Here is a 21,317-nt window from a genome sequence, read left to right on the forward strand (position 1 = left end):
ATACATTAATATGTTATTTTAAATAATTTAATATTATGTTATATTATGAAAAATTAATTTATACTAATAATTATAATATTTTATATCTTTATTATTGTATTATACTATAAATATAATATATATTACATTATATCATAATATATTAATGTATTATGTTAAATAATTTAATATTATGAAAAATTAATTTACCCTAATAATTATATTACTATTGTGCTATGCTATACAATGTCATATTACTATATTATAATAATATTATTTTACATTACAGTAATATTATACTATATCGTATATTATGTATTAATATATGTTATGTTTTATTATCCTCTATTGTATAATACTATGCAATGTCCTTTATGGTAATTTTGTCATACAAATGTACTTTCTCAGTTTGTTTACCAAACACATGTTAAAGTGTCACAGCACTTTAGAAATGTAGTTACCAAACAGCAAACAGTTTTTTATAAAAGCTCTACTTCAGACAACTCTACTTCCAACAGCTCCACCAAACAAGACCTAAGGCTTTATTTAGAAGAGCTTTTGATGGGCCAGAAAGTACTTTTTAACCCTCCAAAAATACTTTTGAATGGAATAGAGATGTTTGGTGAAAAAATTCTTAAAATGAAGCATCTTCGAAAAAGCACTTTTATGAGAAACTATTTGATTTATAAATTTTTTCTTTTTTAGACCAAAATACACATGGTAAAATATTATAATTACAGAAAATATCCCTTTATATTACAAAAATCTGCAAAATCCCAATAAAGAAAACAAAGAACCCTAATATAGTGATATATTATTGTATTATGCTATAAATATAATATTATATTACATTATATCATAATATATTGATATGTTATATTATATAATATCAAATTATATTATATTATTATGCTATAGTATACAATTATATTTATGATATAATATCAAATTATTATAACATAATTTATATAGCAAACACATCGGTGAAGGTCATGGGAGAAATATAGCAAAACTCTTGTTAATAAACAATTCAAATGCGAAGAATGTGGACAAATCTAGTTTTGTCTGACTAGAGTTATAAAATCTCTCACAAAAAAAAATTAACTACTTGTCATGCAAACAGTTGCTAAGCTGGGAGATTTATACTTATAGTATGGGCCAATGAAATAAAAAAAGGACTCGAAGTTCGAATCAAACTTCATTAATTCAGCCGCCCATATGCCGATTACTACATACCAGTATGATTAATTAACAGACCTATATCTACAGTGTACTACCCAAATCTAAGATATTTTGACCCAATTGACCTACTCATCTTGGTGCTTCAAAAGAGAAGTAATCAACCGACTAAAGAGGTCTGCATATTCTGGGAGATCTAATCAGATCCGGATGACTTCTTCTAAATTGAGAGAAAGAAAACACTAATGCCTGCACCAAACCTATTCCTCAAAATTTGTTCAGACCAAGGAGTAAAAAATGTAACTCGTGCCAAGCTCAAATCAGAGAGCTCCTTCCTCAGACCGGCCCAAGCAGGCTCGAGCCAGCGCAACCGGTTCGGTCAGCTTTTGTCCCATTCCAATAATCTAATAAATATGGGTGAGGTCATGGGTGTGAGGACACGGTAAAAATAATAATAAAATAATAAAGCACGCGCACCTTCGTACTTGGTCGAGCGGTCTTCGTCCGACGCTTCCGTGACGCAGTCTTCTTTCCCTTTCCCTCTTCCTTTTGTACCGCCCACTTTAAAAAAGTTTTCAGCAGGCTGGCAGCTGCGTTCCACGTGATCCGAGGGAAATGGGACCAGGGCTCAGGCCCGGCGGCCCCAAACTGTAAAAGCCTCTCTCTCTTCCTCCCTCTCCGTGTTTTTTAGTTTAGCTATCGGTATTTGGCCAACTGGTTACCGCAGGAGCGGGCACGAGAGTACACGCTGCATAGAGATTCTTATTCACGTGGCCTTTCAGACCAAGCATGTATTTAGAAAGACCAATGAGACTGCGGACTGAGTGGCTTCTTATATGGCCTGCCACTTCAGAAGTATCTTGTGAGCTGAAAAGGCGAAGTTGTCTAGAGCACTTCGAGATCTATTATTTTCTGATTTTATTAGGTGTATTGGTACTCGTAATGTATGAAACATCCATTTTTAGCCCAAAAAAAGATAAAATAATGAATATATGATGAGGATTATTCCCTAATTGATCATGTTTAGGGGGGAGGATTTAAAAAAAATTATGACAGCCTCCATGTAACAAAGTTGCTAACTAATTCATTTGTTAATTGGCATTGCTTTTGGCTAAAATACTGTCAGCAGCGCAGAAGATGCGAAAAGGTAAATTGCTTTCCCATTTAGGCACTTGCTTTAGAGGAAGTTTGCATTCAAAATTCTGTTAAATATTTTTTTCATCTCTTTTTTGGACATGTTTCAGGTTGTGCTGCAACCGATGATTAAGATGATGATTCATCACAATTAGATGAAGAACATATCCATTTTCGAAAATAAAATGGTATGAATTTGTATGGCTCGTTCTTTTTGCCATTCAACATGAACAAATTAGTGCTCTTTTTAGTCATCTCGAGCCATAGTTGTTTAAGAAGTATTTGAAGTACCCAAGATGGTGAAGAGTTAAAACTGCAGTAGAACCGTGGAAAGTTTTTCAAGTTTATGGGATGAATTTGTAAACTTTGTTAGGTGGGTCCCACTTGAAAATATGACGGGTATCAACTATTGAAGATGGCTACGCGTGTGGGGTTCTTCACCACCCAATCAGCGTGCACGCTGAGCCTACCAATAATGGAGAATCAAAATCTCTCGTCCAAACATTTTTTTATTATTTATATATTTTTTCGTTGGAGTGTTAATTAAGTTCTACTGGACTTGTACCATCCCTTTCTTGGTCTTTCTGCCGGTCATGCCAAAAGCTTGTGGCCCAAAATGAGCCACCTCAAGTGCACACACCTTGTGGCCCTAAAATTAACGTTATAGGCCAGTTTGGTTCCTGGGAAGAGGAGGGAGAAAAATATGGTTAATAAAAAATAAAAAAATATTTTATATTTAATTGGAGTCCAAGAAGATGAGAATGTATTTTTTTAAAAAAAAATTCTATATTTTATAGAAAAAAATACATGTGGAACATACAAAAATCTAATTTCTACGAGTTAGAAATCAGAATATTTTTTTCAAAAATACTTTTAAACTTTTTGATAAAATGAGATAAGATTTTTTTTTTTTTATTAAGAGCATAATACTTATTCTACATAATTCTTTTCAGAAAATTAGATGCTAAATTATAAGTCATTTTGTAATGTGCCTTTTTTTTTTTTTTCGGATTGTTGTTCCTCAGGAGGGGGTGGTTGAGTTAACCATTTACAGTTCTTCGGGGGAACAAAAAATAGGCTTTGACAGATCCATATGTGTACAATAGCTAAGAAAATTAATTGTGTTCTTCCTCTCATTCTCTCTCTTTCCTTTTCTTTCATCCTATGCTTTTGCCTTCTTCTTAAGTTCAATTGCAGTAAGATTTGGTAGTGAAGGGAAAGATTTTTAGCCCTAAGATAGTTTTATTTCTTTCCTTTCTTGGGATTTTTTTTCCTCTTTACAGAATTACAGGGTGGGAGTTTGGGGCTTTGAAGTGCACAAGTCGGAGATTGGAGAGATTGAGAAGGTGTGATGGGATTCAGTTGTTCGGGTTCTTAATTTAATGCTCTCTGTTTCACGCTCCCTTCGTTTGTCTCCTTGAGAGTTGAGTCTATTAATACAGGATTAGTGGCTAAAAAGAAGGATTTTTTAACGCAAGAAACTAATGGTATTACTTTACCGTCCTTCCTTGTCCCTCTGGCACAACTCATTCTTATTGTTGCAGTAGGGAGAGGGTTGGAGAGGAAGTGGGAGAGGGAGACAATCACAAATAGGAGGATGGCAGCAGAGAGCAGAAGCAGCGGGGGGCTAAGATGAACTCACTAAAAGGGATCTTTTTTCTTTCTGTTTTATCATTAAGGCCTTCCTTGCAGTGGGCCGGCCGGCCCAAGGTGAACTCATTAAGGAGAACATTTTTCTTTTCTATTTTGTCTTTAAAGTCTTTCTTACGGTAAGCCTTCTTTAGGCCGGGGCCTTAGGCGACCGCCTCAGTCGCCTAAGGATTGGGCTGGCTCTGGCGGAAAGGCTAATGGCTATATGAAAGTTGTGAATTTTTAGAATTTCAGGTTTCAGCATCTCTGTCGTCGGTGGCGGAGGAGGAGGCACCACCAGCTCGGAAGAAAACACGATCTCTTCTTTCACAAACTCCATTTCAAAACAATGTATCGATGAGTTCAAAAATCATTTAATAAATTAAAAAAATTATTTAATAAATTAAGATTTTCTTCAAGTTAATTTAACCATTTCATACGTGTTGTTAACGTTATTAAAACTTAAATGGAATATAACTAAATATTGAAGTTTAATTGAAAAAATTAGAAATTTTAAGATATAAATACAAATCACAAAAAGTCGAAAAAGATATCACTGCATATTTTTTAATATTTTATCGAAGAAAATATTGCATGTCCAGGACATAAGAAATACCCCAGAAAATTTTGGAACATACATTTAGGATGGAACAGACATAAACATGAACATGACCTCTATTTTTTTGTTTTTTCCCTTTTTTATATTATGTTTTTTGTTAACATGGAAATTTGACTTCTTTCATTTTGTAGCTAATCCGGATGACAAGGAAAACAATATCTCTAAAAAAAAAGGGAAAAACCACGTTGTATGCCTACACTTTTACCATACTCATCTGTCTGCAAAATAAAAGAGTATGCGGAATTTTACTTATAGTAGGGGAACAATTTTTAATTCATTGAAAGCTAAATCTTCATTTCTATTCGATCTTTGGCACTGGAACGAAGTCTAGACGAAACCAGGACAACAGCATCCTGCTGCTGCTAGGATTGGCACCAATTGCTAAAACATGCCTCCTGAAATTACTGGAAATAGTTGTCGGTCTCCCCAAAATTCGAGGATGGATCAACAAACAAGATTGATAATAAGGATATCTATCTGAAATTCACATAACATGACACCACCTCCCACATTACAACTAGCTCATTTCTTGCATGCTTTGCAAGTTACAACACTGATGTTTCGTGTCTGTACAAACAGACACAAAGAACATTACTTCACTCACAGAAGATCAAGTTGCCTAGTAACAATTTTATGATTGTACAAGTTACATGCCCACAGCTACCTGCCAAGTTTTTATTTCAATTTTTCTTGAAGCACTCCAAAGCAGCAAACGACGATACCCCTGCATGACTCCTGCTCGTCGCCACCACCACCACCACCACCCATATTTTCCCTCTTGCCTTCCTCACTATCCTGCATACGCACCTCACCACCATCTCCAACTCATCCGAGATCCCAAATCCCCCATTATCATGATCCAACCTCAGGCCCAATGCCACACCCAATTCCCTCGACATCATAAAGGCATTCAGGTGCTGCTCAGCATTAAAGTGGCCACCTGAGAACAGGCACCCTAAGGCCTAAACCACAAGCTCTCCAGGCACAAGTTACACCGCAAATGTGTCAGGAACCCCCCTACGGCCTCGCCATATCTCCATCTGAGGCATCCAAGATGGCCAGACCAGTCCCCTGCCTTCAGTCCTTTTTAAGAACTCCTCGGGCAATACCTCATCGCGGTGGGCATTGCTCGGCATCGGCAGTTGAATCTTTCATGAGGATGGAGTGCACGAGGCCCGCAACAATGGGGCCCCTCTTAGTTCATGAGAATGAAATGAGTAGTAAAAAGTCTTCCCTTTCTGATTCTCCATGTGGGAAGGTTATACTTGAGGAAGCTCCTCAAAGCAAACATCCGAGTCTGAGGAGACAATGGACTCATTGTAGGTCATGGTGGCGGATGGTCAAGCCATGAGCAAACGTAGGTGGCGTTGCCGGATGGCCAAGCAGGGACTAGATGATGAATTATGAGAACAGTGATGGAGAAGCGGCAGTCTGAACATTCGACAAGTTGACAGTGGAGATCAAATGCCCACATTCCAGGCACCGGCAAGTTGACTCCTTTTGCCTTGCTTCCTCAGTACACAATACAACTTACAGGCATGCTGATAACTGGAGTAAATTAATAAATCAGTGTGCCAGCAGTAATCAGAATGGGCAGGTTCAACTGGAATGGTTCATATAAAAGATGCACAAACCAAATGATCCTTCAGGTTAACCCATCCATGTGGCTGTGTTGGATGAGGACAGAAAACGTTTCAACAAGCTTCAGAAGTGCGTGCCGGCACAGCCCTGAAAACAGACCTTCTACAACAAGAGTCTTGAGTGGAGATGCCCTGTAAAACAAGTCAATAGTCCAGAAACTCTGACGGAGGAATAGAAGAAATACCATGTTCACAGCATCAATAGTTTCAAGCCAAACAATAAAAGACAGCAAAAAGAAAATATGGAAGCAACATTGTATGCCAACCTTCCAAGAATCATGCTTTGCAAATATATAGAACTCAAAGCAGAGGCATTGAGGTTTGTGCCACTGTTATTAATCAATAGCTACCTCTATTAGAAGCATGCCTAGATAAACCTATTCTGTCAAGGCTATAAAAGGTAACGTAATTGATTTAAGTCCATAGTCTGAGACTTGAGATGGTTTCATTCTTGATTAATCACCTGTTCTTATGTTGAAATGTCACTGAATCTGGGTAAAAATTTGGAACAAAGTAATGGGCAAGGATCCTTGTAAAATAACCATACGTATGCCATAGTCAACAAAACTTATTTCATCTATTTGCAGATTGTTTGGTAAGAGCGATTTTCTGGACTAAGGTCAGTTGAATAAAACAGAAAACTACCGGTAAGAGACCACTAAAGCAAATGATTTTAGTCTCTTTAAAGCATTATTGGTCTACAATCAAACTAGTGATTCCAAAATCAATAGTGAGCCATCCAAATCAAATATCCATGCTATTAATTATAATCTACACCTTTACTTATGCCGAGGGATAGAATATGTGCATCACCCTCTGGTTGAAAGTGTCAAGCAATTTTGATGACCCAAAAGGATGATCGTTCAATGGTAGTCCTTTGGATGATCAAATTAGAACCCCTTCATAGGAAGTCAACTGTCTAGCATAAAAGCAGAAAACAAGATATGACCCTTAAGCAAAAGAAAATGTAACCAATTAGGGTGTGCAACATGATTAAGGGAGAGAAAATCAATAATGCATAATAGGATAGAAAATGCAAATGCCCACAATCCCAGCAGAACTAACAAAATAAGTACTCAAAGGAGAGGAAATAAACTAGCCTTTTGGTCACCCAGGTTAAAGATTTTTGTAAATAGAGTTAGAACTAACACGATTGAAGGTGTGCATGCTGTCCTCAGCAAACAAGTGCTCAATAAAAACTGACTCCCATTACCCTTGTTCTGTTGTTCATTCCAATTATATACACCTGCGATTCAATAGCAGTAGAAAACCTATCAGGAAAAGGCCAAAAAAGGAAACAATCTAACCCACAACAAATATAGAAGATATTTTGATGCATGAATCACTTACATCAAGAACGAGACTGACGAGGAAATGGGGGAGAAAGCAGAAAAATGTAATTGCTTGGAAAGCAAGATAACAATGAGGAGAACACATATATTAGCAAAATGGAATAATATATAGAAAAGCATAGTTTATTGCCTGATCATATTTCTCCACTTATCCTTCAAATCAACCTGTTCAATGGAACAATGAATCATTTTTAATGATTTCCTCTAGTAAAGAACAAAAATCAGGTTATGGTTGATAATACGCATTGCTACCTCTGTTCTGTCTTTTAAAATTTCAGGATGGCAACTCTTAATGAATTTCCAGTTTCCCACTCCATGCCTTTACATTTGTCTCAGAAACATACATTAGAAAGCATATCAGCATTGCTCAAGATATTCAAATTAAAAATAATTCAGAGATCATATAAATTATCAACAATTCTTAAGGATGAAAAAATTACAAATAGAACTTTACATGACATATTTCTGTGATTATTCTAAAAGCAAAAAATACCATCCTTTCCAAATTAACATCAGTTGGATACTTATCAAATGATTATCTCAGAGCAAAAAATATATAAAATTCATACCTCTCAACAGCTTTCTTCAAAGTCTCCTCTTCCAGAGAACTCCATTTCCTTTTCGTTCTACGTTTAATGAATGTTTTATTGTCTTCTAATGGTAAAGAAATTTCTCTTCTCTTAGGACTTCGGAAGTGAAGTTTATTTGATGAATTAGGCGAATTTTCAGATGGAGATTCAATGGAATCTTCATCCCACTGCAGAAAAAGAAATAAGAGAGGAAACCATATCTGAGAGTGAAAGCTGAGCATAAAATAAATATTCTGCACATGGTAACTTAAATTTGTATTAATGCATTGGCATGGTCCAAGTGCTGAAGGATTAACGATGCACAGTTTTTACAAATTTCTACTCTTAACATTCCCAGATGAAAAAAAAAATCCATATATCAGATAAGCAGCAAATTAACGGGGGAAAAATTGATTAACATTACTCATAAAGATACATGTGTATGTTTCCAAACTACCCATTTTTTCCCTTCCAGAGTTGCAATATTATATTTAGTTATAAGGCCAAATGTATGCCACACCTGTTAAACAGATCGTTCATATCACAAGTGATGGTGCCAAAAACTTGCATGTCACATAAGTGGTACATGATATAGAGAAACAATCAAAGAAAATAATAAGAACATGAATATAACATAAAAAAGAAAAAAAAAGAATCTTTATATTATGCCGATTTCATAAAGAACAAGCATCATTATTTTCCAAATCTCCATGAGAACAGAAACATGAATAAATTTCCTGTTACTCCAATCCTAACCATAATGACAACTCAACTACCAAGAGCTTTTCCAAAATTTGGGTTCACAAATCCTTCCTTGTTAGCCTGTTATTCAACTTGAGGGTTACTTTTGTCAACACAAGCATATTTCAAGGACATTCTTGCACCATCCATTTGAGTGATCTTATGCCCATCTCTTCACAATTGTCCTGACACAAATTCAAGAACCACTCCAAATCAAGTCCCTTTAAGAATTCCACTGAACATGGTCATATCATCCTGATCAAGTTTCCATCACTTTGTTGCTGGATTGGCACGATTTCTGTGCTTCTTCTAATGTTTTCATTCCCCACCATGCCCTTTGTCTAGATGATATATTAATATACTTGTGCACTAGGGCTTTCTTTATTGTCCACATTTTGAAAGACATATCGTTACAAGTCATAGAGTCATTGTATAAAGTGCTAGGTCTCAAAGGCATTTGTCAATCACATAAGAACTTGATGCCAGCCCATTTTATCAATCTCTCCATGCTGCCATATACCAATTTCATGTTCAAGCTTATCCACAGCCAGCAAATTGCTTGCACACAAAGGCTCTACTTGATATGGATATCAATAATTTGTTCGTCAATGACAGCTACACTTGCGTATCGAGCAGGCCGGTTTCAGCCCCATATATAACCAAAATTAGCCAAGCCCGACCAGGCTTGGGCTTTAGGCTTACTTTCCCGGTCCGAGCCTGGTAGCTTTGGACATCGAATTGGGCCTCACACTTTTCGGATTTCTGCGGCAACAAGCGGGGGAGTGGACGACGCGACGGCAGCGAGCGGGGGAGCGGACGATGCGACGGCAGCAAGCGAGGGAGTAGATAACGCAATGAGGCGGTGAGGAGGCACAATGAGGCAAGAAGGCAATGGGATTAGGGATTTAAGGGATAGGTTAGACATGTAATTTTGTAAAACTCTAAGGGTATTTAAGGGATATCATATACTATATATACAATATATTTATTAATTTAAATAATCGGGCTCAGGTCGAGCGTGGGCCGAGTTGATGCAAACCTGAGCCCGGCCCGTTTAAAGGACAGGCTCAAATTCTGGCCTGGTCCAGCCCGTTGGGCTGAAAAATCAGACCCAAGCCTGTCCAAAACACACCGGCTTAGGCAAGCCACCTAGTTTTTGAGCAGGTCTAATTGACAAGCATAAAGCAATATGGCTTAGTATAAACCAGGGTGTAAGCTAATCATGTACTCAATTTTTCATGCAAGTATCACCATTTGACTTTGGTCTTTAATACATGATCTTGAAATTTAAATGCCACCTTTAAGTACACCTTCATTCTTGAGGCCCACAAAACTTTAGTACACTCCAATGCTTCTCAAGATACTCTTGCATATGTTTCTCCAAGTTACTAAAGAAAATATGCAGCATCTTATTCATCTTTCTATCTTTCCACTTGTTGCCTAAAAAAACTAGCCTCCAGTGCAGACCTGCCTGGCATAAAGCCAAGCAACATGAGTTTAGAATATATTACTGCATACAATGGAAAAGGGTAATTCATACATTTAATTGGCTCTAAGAAATTAGAAAATCCATTCATTAAGCAGGAGCCAAGTGAAAGCAAACAATCATTTGAAAAATTCGATATCCACTTCTTAATCCATAACTGTCAGATTATGAGAATAACAATTTATGAAGCCTGCTGAACTATAATGAACCTAAGCATATAAATTCCAAGAGTTTTTATCTAGATAATACAGACATTCCTTGTATAAATCAAACACCAATTCTTCTTTAGTCATTATACAAAATAGAATCTTATAATTTATTAATAAGACAACATTATTATACTAAAATGGACAAGCGATATTTGCTACCATATCATATATTCATGGCTAAACATTTCCACTGCAATCCACAACTTACAATAGCAGCGCCAGTGTTTCTAGAAGTAAATCAGATGACAACTGATAAAGTATTCAAACCACCTGGCTAGAGAAACGAGTCCATCCAGTTTGAGGTTGATTTCACTATAAAAGACTGCTGACTCCCTCTCTTCTCTAGCACCCAACCTGCCCCCATCCCACACACTCCATCCTTTCTCAGCCATAACTCACCCCCACATTGGGCAATATACATTTTCCAAGTCCTTGCCTGGGCTGCAGGACCTAAAGAACCTGCTTAAAACCATCAGGTTCATAGGGTCTTTTCGAAAATCTTCAACTTAGCTGGGACAAAAATCTATGCGCTCCCTAACACCAGACAGGCCAAACAATCCAATCAGGCTTACAAACATTGATGTTAGCGGACCGGTTTTCCACTGGTATAGTCCTATGTTATCTAAAACTCATAACCAGTTTATAGTAAATCTAACAACATATGATACTTCCATATATGTTACTTAGACATGTGAACTCACATAACCTACTGCACACTTAAAACTAAATTATGGAAGCAAAGCTACCGGAAAATGATTCTATGCGCATTGTGGCCACCCAAATGAAAATAAGGTCATTTATGTATTATAAAATTCAGTTAGAAACATAATAGGTCAGCATAATAACAGGCGGGAAATCATCACCTCAAATGTACGAGCAGTTCGGTTCCGATCCACTAAACTTGGCTTCGGTGCACCAGCGCAATCCTTCTTGTCCCTGGTAGAGGTACTGGTACCAGGATTGCCATCTTTAGTACCCTTGTCAACAAAAGATAAAGATGCCCTCTCTCGGTTCTCTTCCACATGCTCCAAATCAGATGGACCTTGATTCATAAGACTGGGATGAGCCATTGCATCATGGTCATTGTAGGGCCCCTTGCCAGTACCTTCATTGACAGAAAACACCGGATTTGAGCCCATCTGATCTTGATTGTCTTCCATATTATCTAAATTAGCCGGCAAAACACCTGATCTAGACAAAATTTTCATTTTTATAACTTCGGCGGCGGCGGCAGGCAAGTGAACAAATTCGTCAGAAGAGCATCCACCTTGTTCAGGTGCATCCTTGTCCCTACCCAGCACACTCTCCTCATGCTTGTCTAGCATATATACAAAAACCAGCATTTATTTAACAAAAAGATCCTCAAATTTCAGTAAAATTAAGAAAGCATGGTGAGTATGGAAAATAGCAAACACGATATGTTCTCAGAAGTTCATAGAAAGTTAGCAATGAACTAATTTTTCAAGCTAATTCAACAAATTACTTGTAGGCAACACAGAAAACTAACCAAATTCCAGAAATCTAGATGTTTTTGCTCTATCACCATCGGGTAGACCTTCGCGTCTCCCATGTTCCCCCTGAATGGCCAATAAATTTAGCAAAATTTCATACAATTCCACCACAGAGCCGTCCCTCCCAGTTCTTGAACTCCTTCTCCACTCCTCGCCGACCGCCTTCGCCATGCGCTCAAGATAAGGAGGCCCCATCTCCTTATCGGCCTCGTCCAAATAAACCCTAACCGCGTCCAAAGCCGCCTTCTTGGTGTCCCTCCCCATGAGACCGACCCTCACGATGGGGTTCACGACGGCCTCCTCCATCTCCCTCCTCGCCTCCCCCAGCGCCGGCGAGACGAGGCCGGCGGCCTCTGACCTCTCGAGATCAGCGACCCGGCAGTTCCAGATCCGGTTGACGGCGTCGAAGAAGTCCTCGCCGTGGTCGTCATCGGAGCGCTCGCGGAGGAAGCAGGCGGTGCACTCGACGGCGACGGCAGCGTAGGCGGCAGCGAGGGAGTCAGAGGGGGCGTCGGCGCCGGCGGAGCGGTCGAGCTCCTCGATAAGCTCGAGAGAGAGGAGAGTGCGGCCGGAGAGGCAGGGGCGGGAGAGATCGGAGGAGAGGCGGCGGAGAAGGAGGGTCTTTTTAAGACGAGGGGGGACGGGGGAAGGGAGGGGGAGGGCGAAGAGGAGCCCGTTCGCCACCCAGTCGTCGACGGGCTGGCGCAGGACGAACTCGAGGATCCACGAGGTTACGCGCGGGTGCATCGAAGACGGTTTAGTAGGTGAGGGTGGGTTGTTTAAGAGGCGACGCAGGGCGGAAGGGAGGCGTTCGGGTTTTAATCGAATGGCGAGGGTCTGGCTTCCCTTAGAAGCCAGAAGACTGCAGTTCAATAGATGAAGGAGAACGCAGTAAGGGACCACGTGTTAATTTTAATTCCACTTGTTTTCTTCGCACTGATAGACACTGTACATATGATTAAAATTATTTATATCCCCTGCACGTATCCCAGATTATTTCTGGCTCCATCGATCTAGAATGATTGTGTTGTAGTTAATAACTTAGAAGACGGAGGGAGGAGGCTTCTAGTTGCCTAAGAAGCTGAAAAGCCGTACGTTCGACGTGTCAACCCTGTAAGTGTCGCTTAAGATTCGATAGTTGATTTCTAAGACATACTCAGCTACCGTTTTAGTTGATGGGATACATCTGTGCCTACGGCGAACGATTTGAATTAAAATCTCCAACACCGGTTTAGAGGGACTTGGATCCTCTTCCGTTCCGACTTGACTAAATCATGGCGTCAATTATGGACGGTCGTGATTGAAATACAGACCATTCTTAGTTCAAGTTGGGACAGGGGATCCTCTTCCGTTCCGACTAGGACTGTCATCGCATCAATTATGGACTGTCGTGATTGAAATACAGATCATTCTTAGTTCGAGTTGGGACAGGGGAAGATTCCAGTGTGTTGGAGAGACTAGAGAGGAATTTTGAGCTATCTTTCGAGGTTCAAACGTCAAGTGGCTGAATATAGCTGACATAAGTGGTATTCATACCTTTATAGCATACATGGATAAAGAAATTCCAGAATCGTAGCTTTCTTTCCCTTTTCCTTTTCTTCTTCTTTTTTTTTTTTTTTTGATATAATAGCTGCTCACACTACTCTAGCGTGCGCACAACCAATAGAGTCAAGAAAGAGAAAATGACACAGCATTGGAGGGGCATCCCTCAACTGTAGCTCCGGAGTGCTGGGCTACATATGTGGCGATCTAGTCCGTGGCCATGTTCGTCTTGCGGTACATATGTATGGCTCGAAAGGCGCTACAGTCCGCTGCCAACTATCGGATATCACAAAGCAGAGGGTTATTATCCCTCTCCGCCCCTCACCCCATATCCAGTCAATCACCGTCGCTGAGTCCCCCTCCAGAAGGATATGCTTAGCCTGCAACACCTGTCTCGCATAGGTGATGCCCTCCCATGCTGCTCTGAGCTCCCCCCAACAGCTGTCAATCCGACGGTGCTCCATCCCCGAGCAGCAATCAGTCTAGAGTGATGACTCAAAAGTGGTGATTTACCGCTTTAAGCAAATCCAACACACAATAACGAGCCAATATATTTCCAGCTGACCATCACAAGGTTATAAAAGACTTATCTTACTATAAACATAAAAATTGAGGGATAAGATTTATTATCCATAATAGATAACATAAACTGAGAAAGTATCAAACATAACTTTTTGTCATTGCATAATAGCTATTGCTTGCTAAAGAAAGAATTGTCATTTCTTGAAATTTTTGAGTTTTGGTCCTTCCTTTGATAGTTAAAGTTTCTTAAATTTGTAAGGGTGAAAGTGGACCAGTTAATATCCATCCAAATTTGATTTCGTATCCAAATCTATTTGGATATGGATAGAAATTTAAGCATTCGTATCCATATCCGTCAAAGAAAAATAGATGCGGATATGGATAGATAACTTTTCAGTCCGTATCCGAATATCTGATTCTATTTGCAATCCTATTTAGTTTTATATGCAACTTATTAACTTTTAATGATAATATACAACACATTAACATGTTATTTATTTAATATACCATCCACTTAGTAATATCTTTGATTCATTGGTCATAAAGTTTAATTATCCAACTCCGTATGTATCTCCATGCTTCTAGTATCCGATTTGCATCCGATTCATTTAAAACAAATGTGAATATAAATTTTTACATATGATTAATATCTGTATCCATATTTCGTCAGACGAAACAAATATAGATATGAATATACTAGTATCCGATCCGGTTTCGGCCCTACAAATTTGTCTAGATAATGTTTCAGAATCTTAAGTGAGACAAAAGGATGGTATCAATGATCTACAAAGTAGAGGCTGTACAATTACAAATTCCTATAATGGGATAAGTGATCAGAAGTTGGTTGAAGCATAAGTACTATATGAGTATCATGATGCCTTAAAACTGAAAATGTATTTTGATAGGATGTATAATTGTACATATAAAGAATCTACATTGAAGAATGTTGTATAGGTGCAACCTCTAAATTATACACGCACAATGTGGTCATATCTGGTCAGCTTGTTTTTTATTGCATATAAATAGACAAACAAGAGAAATTATGCATACAACCAAGACAGTTGTTGTCCAAACATTGAATTACTGGCAACTTATTTGCTTTACATCTGGCATTTGGTGCATTCTCCTGTGATTTTCAAGAAACATTATAATAGTTTATGGGAGGATCCTAACTTGGCCAGTATCAGCATGGTAGCTTGCTTTATGTTAAACACATGACTTCATTGCTTCCATACAGGCAACAAGACTTGCTAGAGTTAAGTTGCTCAAATAAAAAAAAGGCAGTGGGTAACCTGGCATCATGGTTAGAACATTCTGCAGCGAAATATGAGCGGACCCATACCATGCCCTGCGTAGCCTCTGTGTAGGATGCAAAAGAAGAATTCAGTCTGGTCGCCTCTAGCTTCACATATCCTGGAAGCAATATGATATGGGCCACTTCTGGTCAATTCACACCGATGCATAGAATTCTTGTCTCACACTGGTGATTGTGCTGCTTGATGTGTGTCATATGGCATGGTATGCTGCACAGTGGTGTTTCAATTTGATAGCGCCACAAGTTGGCATGTGATGTGCTTGGGACTTACCTATAAAATAATGTCATCTCTTCTTGTAGTCATGCAGCGATCTTCAGCGTAGGATCCTTCAAAAACAGAGAGATTTCAGATATCGTTTAAGTAGCAGCTAGTGAAAGAAAAATCGTATTGCTTCAAACTTTAGGAACTAAGGGGGCATTAGATAGCATTAGTGAATTCAACATCGTAAAGCTGGCAAGCAAACATGGCACATGATAGAATCAGAAAAACAAACATGGTTGCATGGAGGACTGCAATAGCATAACTTTTTTTTTCATGGCATGTTTGACATGACTCTAGAGATTTGCTCTAATGAAGCTCAACAATATGGCGACTGAACTTGCTCCAAATGCTTGAGGTCTGAAGTTATGGTATAATGTAGTGCCATTGGGAACAGAAAAAATGATCCGACAAATGAGATCAAATTATACCATGACTAGAGATAGCAGCCTGGCAGGTTTTTTCGGATATCCGACCCATCCCGAAACCTAATAAGACCCATTTAGCAAGACCCTATAGGGTTTGGGAAGGGTTTAGGATTTAAAATTAAAACCCATTAGGATTTGAGTTTGGGATTTGACTTTTAGATACCTGCTAATTATATATTAATATATACATTTTTTATAAAATTTTACAAAAATATATATACAATAAAGAGGTGAGGGGATTATGGACTTAATGCTGGTATTGTGGATTATGGTTGTTTGTTCAAGTTTGAATTGGAAGTTCGATATATTATTAATTTATACTTGATGTTAGTTATATTCGAATCATTATGCAAAGTTCTTTCCTTCTATATTAGTTATATTTGAGTCATTATGCAAAAGTCTTTCCCTTTGTCCCCCCACCCCTTCTTTTATTTTTTTTTATAATTCTGGATCAAGTACCCGACCCGACCCGTCCCAAATAATCCGATCCAAATAAAGATTAATCGGGTGGGTTTAGGTACCCAACAGATTTACCCTTTTTGATGGATGGGTTAGGAATTTTTGAGCAAATTTTTAATCGGATTTGAGACGGATTCTAGTAGGATTTTAAACGGGTTTGGATACGAATAGGACAAATTTTACGGGTAGTATACCTGTTACCATTCCGAACCACGACAAGAGGTTTACAATATATTTGAGTGTCCTAATAGTAATATGCCAGGATCCAAACTCTATGGTAAGTAAAGACCACCATTAATATTTTAGTTGGCCATCTGTATGTGAAGTAGAAAGCATTGATGTTTGGCCCATCAAGCAACTCACATACATCAGTAAGTTGACAAATCTGATTTTATATTATGGAAAAAGTAGAGGTATAGAATCATGGTATATGTAAGGACTAAGGGCTATGATATGGTGCAAATAATCGCTTCAGTGAATTTGATAGGCTTGTCCATATAACATCAATGGATAAATATGTCGTAACAATATAGTTACTAAACAAATTGAATGCATAACATAACAAAGATGCATGAAAACATATAAATGTTGCATAATGCAAATACCTACATATACAAATCTCAATGTTCTCCAAATTAAGGTTGCAAGCATTTGTCAAATGTAATTGTTTGTATCACAAAATGATTTGCAGTTTATGGAAAATGCACCATTAATGATGAACTAATTTGCCAGCCAGTTTTAATGTTTTCCTTCAAGAGTGGCTACTAGTAGTCCAAACCTGCAGTACTTAACAGAAAATTAAGATTTAATACTTACTCTGGTTTTAGAGGCAATTACCATCCGCTTCATTTCCAATCCAGAAATGAGCAGCAACTAGTCTCAAAGAAACTGTAAAATTTTAGAGAAGTCATCATAAGGATGCAGGGGCGTAAAATCGAGGAATTTGTAGTTGATATAACCCCAGACGTACATTTTCATCAGTCGCAGGAAGGCCCTGACCATGCTCCAAATCTGTACTTTGTTGAGTCCATTTTCCAGAAAATTCCTTCTATTACTTCTGTATCTGCATTAGAAAATGCAAGAATTTGCTTAATCTTGATCCAATCTGCAAAGCAACCTCTCCTATTCTTCTCTTGCAAGTCATTAAATACTCTCAACCTTGCTCCAGCCCAGCACTTTCTTGAGTCCCATTTTATCAACTTTTCTTCTGATTTCAGATGCGTCAGTCCATCTTCCAGCCTCCATACACATGTTTGACAATAGCACATGGTATCCACAATGCAAAGGATCCAACTCAAACAGTTTTTTAGCTGCTGCCAGCCCTACTTCCAAATTTCCATGAATCCGGCAAGCCCCCAGTAAGGCACCCCAAGCATCTGCCCCTGGATTTATCGGCATTTTCTCCAAAGCTTCATATGCCTCTTTAATTAGTCTGCCACGGCTAAGAAGGTCAATATAGGCTGCATAATGCTCTCTCCGTGTCAAGAATGAGTAAGCACAAGTCATCAGATCAAAATAGTGCCGGCCCTTCTCTACATCTCTAGCATGGCTACAGGCTGATATAAGTATGAGAAAAGTAACCGTATTAGGATTTAGCCCTGACTGCTGCATTTGGGAAAAGAGTTTGCCAACTTCCCCTGCATGTCCATGCATGCCATAGCCCTGAATCATGGAATTCCAAGATACTTCTGTCTTAGAGTTCATGTTATCAAATATCAATCTAGCCAAGCTTAAGTCACCACACTTTGCATATACATCTAGCAGTGAAGTTCCAACAAATAGATCAGATTCATACCCAGCTTTCATTATGATTGCATGAAGCCACATAATGCAATTCAATGAACCAAGACTTGCGGAGACCCGAAGAACACAGAGCAGTGTGATCGAGTCTGGCGCTACATTGTTTAGCTTCATCGCATGAAAAACTGATATAGCCTTGTCCACTAGGCCACGACAAGAATACTCCGCAATCATTGTATTCCAGGTAGCTGTTCCGACTTTGCTAGCGCTATTAAACACTGCACTTGCCTTGTCAACATCACCTAATCTTGCATGCATAGATATAAGGGAATTAGCAATGAACTCATCACTACTGAGACCAGTTTCGATCGCAAATTTGTGAATGTAGTTCCTTTCACTATCATACCCTCTCTGAGCAATGGCTTCTATAACTCCCACAACAGTTGTTGCATCTAGTATGGGACCATCATGCTGCTGCATAAGATGGAAAAGCTGCAATGATGCCCTGGGAAAGCCATTCTCATGACAAACATGTATCATTGTGTTCCATGTCACTATATTCCGACATGGCATTCTTGAAAACAACCAGCAAGCAGCATTTAAAAGTCCACACTTAGCATACATGTCTATTAATGATGTCCCAACAAAAACATCAGACTCAAACTTATTCCTGATTACGTATCCATGAATAGCTTTACCCAAGCTCAAATTTAATTGTTGGGTACAAACAGACAGGGTACTCACAAGGGTGACAGCATCTAACATGCATGCCTTGTTTAGCATGCAGCCAAGGAGTTCTACTGCTTCAGAGAAATAACCATGGTGGGCATATAGTGAAAGCATGGTGTTCCAGCAAACAGTGGCATCACTCCTTTCAGATACCACGCAATCTAAGATTCTGTGAGCAAATTCAAGTTCAGAGCAGTCACCATAAGCAGCAATAAGGGAACTAGAGACAAAAATATCAGAATCAAATCCCATAACTATAATGAGGCAATGGAGACATATAACATGTTTTATACACCCTCCCAATAGCCTGATAGCTTGTAAAGCACTCACCAGCAGTTGAGAATTTAGTTCAAGCTCAATAAAACGCATGCAACGAATCAAGGCCAGAACTTTCTCAGGACACTTGATCTGAGAATAACCATTCACTAGAATATTCCAAGAGACCACGTTTCTCTCTTGCATCTTATCAAACAAAGACTGCCCTGACTCCACCTTTCCACACTTGCAGTACATCAGAAGCAGAGTATTCTCAGCGTAAACATCCATGGCGATTCCCATCTTAACCAAAAGTGCATGGATCAACTGCCCATCATGGAAAGCATCTTTTCCTATCTGAGCACATGCCTGCAGCGCTGTCTCGAGGGTGACAAGGTCCGGACACAGCCCTTGCTCCCTCAGTAGATGAAACATTTCCAGAGCTCTCCATCCATTTCCACTTTGCATGTACCCCGATATCATTGCATTCCAAGACACAATGTCTCTTCGTGGCATTCTATCAAAAATCCTCTTGGAAATATGAAACTCGCCAGCCTTGTTATAGTAAACAATAAGAGAATTCCCCAAGAAACTGCCAGCAAGCTCATGCTGCCGAACAGCATAAGCATGAATGGACCTCCCGAGCCTCTCATCTCCGAACCCGCAGCGCACCTGAAGCAAAATCGAGAGCGTCAGTGAATTGGGCTTCGTGCCACAACAACCCATCCAGGAAAACAAAGATAGCGCCGCATCCGCATACCCATTACGAGCATAACTGGATAGCATCGCATTCCAAGCACCGACATCTCTTTCATGAATTTGATCAAACAACTTGCGAGCGCCCTCAACATCCCTGCACTTTGAGAGCATATCAACTAAGGCCGTAGCGACCAAGATGTCATCTTGGAAGCCGGATTTGAGGATGTGGCCGTGAAGGGAGAGTCCGAGAGGATGGGAGGGGAGTGTGGCCGACGCCTTGAGGAGGAGGAGGTAGGTGGGTCTGTCGGGCTTCAAGGCTTGTTCTCTAGATATATGGACGAAGAGAGAGAGGAGACTTGAGTAATCTCCAGCCCGGGAGCGGGCTCTCAATCGGGAGTAGAAGGAGAATGGGATATGAGAGCATTGGATTGAATAGAAGAAGGAAGCAAGAGTGGGGCACAGGCGAAGATGGATGGGTAGGCACTTGGAGAGAGGTCTGGAGAAGGTGGCTTTCATGCCCAGCTTTCAAAGTTCAAACGATTCGTTGCGTAGACGAGGGAGCGTAACATCGCTCGAGCACGGATGTTTTGTGAAGCTAGGGTGGTAAAATGTCGTAGAAAAGATATAAAACTATTGCCAATATAACTACTAAATATTTTCTAATCACTGGAAATGAAACGTTCTGAAAAGTAGACGACTGTTTATGGGTTTTGTTTGATGATTCTGGTGGGCTAGGCTGTGTTGATTCATCTACATTGAAGACTTAACCTTGAGATTGGTAGCTGATTTGGACATTTAATTATTCAATAATATTTTTATCGAAGCTACATGGTTGTTGTTAAGTGCATGGGAGCAACTCTCTTATCCTATGAAAAGAGCGAATTGACGCAACTTGAATTTTTTTTGCGAGTCATGATGATTCTGTTGATTGTGGAGTTGTCAAATTAAAAATTAGGAATCTAACAAACCATTCGTGTGTGCTTCGACCAGCACCTTAACTATATTATCAAAGTGATCTACCAAAAACATTAACTATTGAATTGATTAAGCTCATGAAATTTCGAAGGCAAATGAAACTAATACAAGTACACTATGCATTATATACAAAACAAGATTACTTGTGCCCAAGTCACCAATATATCTGTTGTTTGCCTATGACTCATGTATGGATGTAATGTTGTTTAACTCCAACTCTAGCCATCTATGACTCATGTATAGACTTATTTTTCACCTTATATAACAAATAGCTCAAAATTGCTTGCCATTTGAATGTAAAAATATGAACCACCTTTCCAAATATGTGTTTGTTTATATTTAATTA

At 39.0% G+C, this 21,317-nt stretch overlaps 2 protein-coding genes across 24 annotated transcripts; both read right to left on the reverse strand.

The window, feature by feature from the left end:
• Positions 1-4,997: 4,997 nt before the first annotated feature.
• Positions 4,998-12,908, reverse strand: LOC103721807 (uncharacterized). Of its 20 annotated transcripts, none has more exons than XM_088722525.2 (9): positions 12,045-12,905; positions 11,724-11,855; positions 11,401-11,642; positions 8,102-8,289; positions 7,785-7,851; positions 7,663-7,697; positions 7,281-7,426; positions 6,175-6,312; positions 4,998-6,088 (listed from the first exon to the last, which is right to left on the reverse strand). In XM_088722525.2, exons 1-7 carry the CDS (start codon positions 12,793-12,795, stop codon positions 7,417-7,419), a joined length of 1,425 nt encoding a protein of 474 aa, XP_088578651.2. In that variant the 5' UTR covers positions 12,796-12,905; the 3' UTR covers positions 4,998-6,088; positions 6,175-6,312; positions 7,281-7,416. The 20 variants fall into 20 exon arrangements, with proteins under 20 accessions (XP_088578651.2, XP_088578652.2, XP_088578640.2 ...); XM_088722526.2 differs by having other exon boundaries at positions 7,330-7,426; positions 7,531-7,697; XM_088722514.2 differs by having other exon boundaries at positions 7,330-7,426; positions 12,045-12,904.
• Positions 12,909-13,544: 636 nt separating this feature from the next.
• On the reverse strand, positions 13,545-20,729 carry LOC103707170 (pentatricopeptide repeat-containing protein At1g11290, chloroplastic-like). Of its 4 annotated transcripts, XM_089930576.1 has the most exons (6): positions 20,058-20,530; positions 17,544-19,969; positions 17,390-17,461; positions 15,699-15,754; positions 15,405-15,525; positions 13,545-14,072 (listed from the first exon to the last, which is right to left on the reverse strand). In XM_089930576.1, the coding sequence occupies exon 2, from the start codon at positions 19,811-19,813 to the stop codon at positions 17,717-17,719; it is 2,097 nt and encodes a 698-aa protein (XP_089786702.1). In that variant the 5' UTR covers positions 19,814-19,969; positions 20,058-20,530; the 3' UTR covers positions 13,545-14,072; positions 15,405-15,525; positions 15,699-15,754; positions 17,390-17,461; positions 17,544-17,716. The 4 variants fall into 4 exon arrangements, with proteins under 4 accessions (XP_089786702.1, XP_088578609.2, XP_089786701.1 ...); XM_088722483.2 differs by having other exon boundaries at positions 13,545-14,150; positions 15,405-15,754; positions 17,390-19,969; positions 20,058-20,729; XM_089930575.1 differs by having other exon boundaries at positions 13,545-14,150; positions 17,390-20,634.
• Between the last annotated feature and the right edge of the window lie 588 nt (positions 20,730-21,317).

The sequence above is a fragment of the Phoenix dactylifera genome, chromosome 1 (assembly GCF_051530095.1).
Source record: "Phoenix dactylifera cultivar Ajwa chromosome 1, Ajwa_hap1_PhDact_Kaust_v1.1, whole genome shotgun sequence".
Classification (NCBI taxonomy): domain Eukaryota; kingdom Viridiplantae; phylum Streptophyta; class Magnoliopsida; order Arecales; family Arecaceae; genus Phoenix; species Phoenix dactylifera.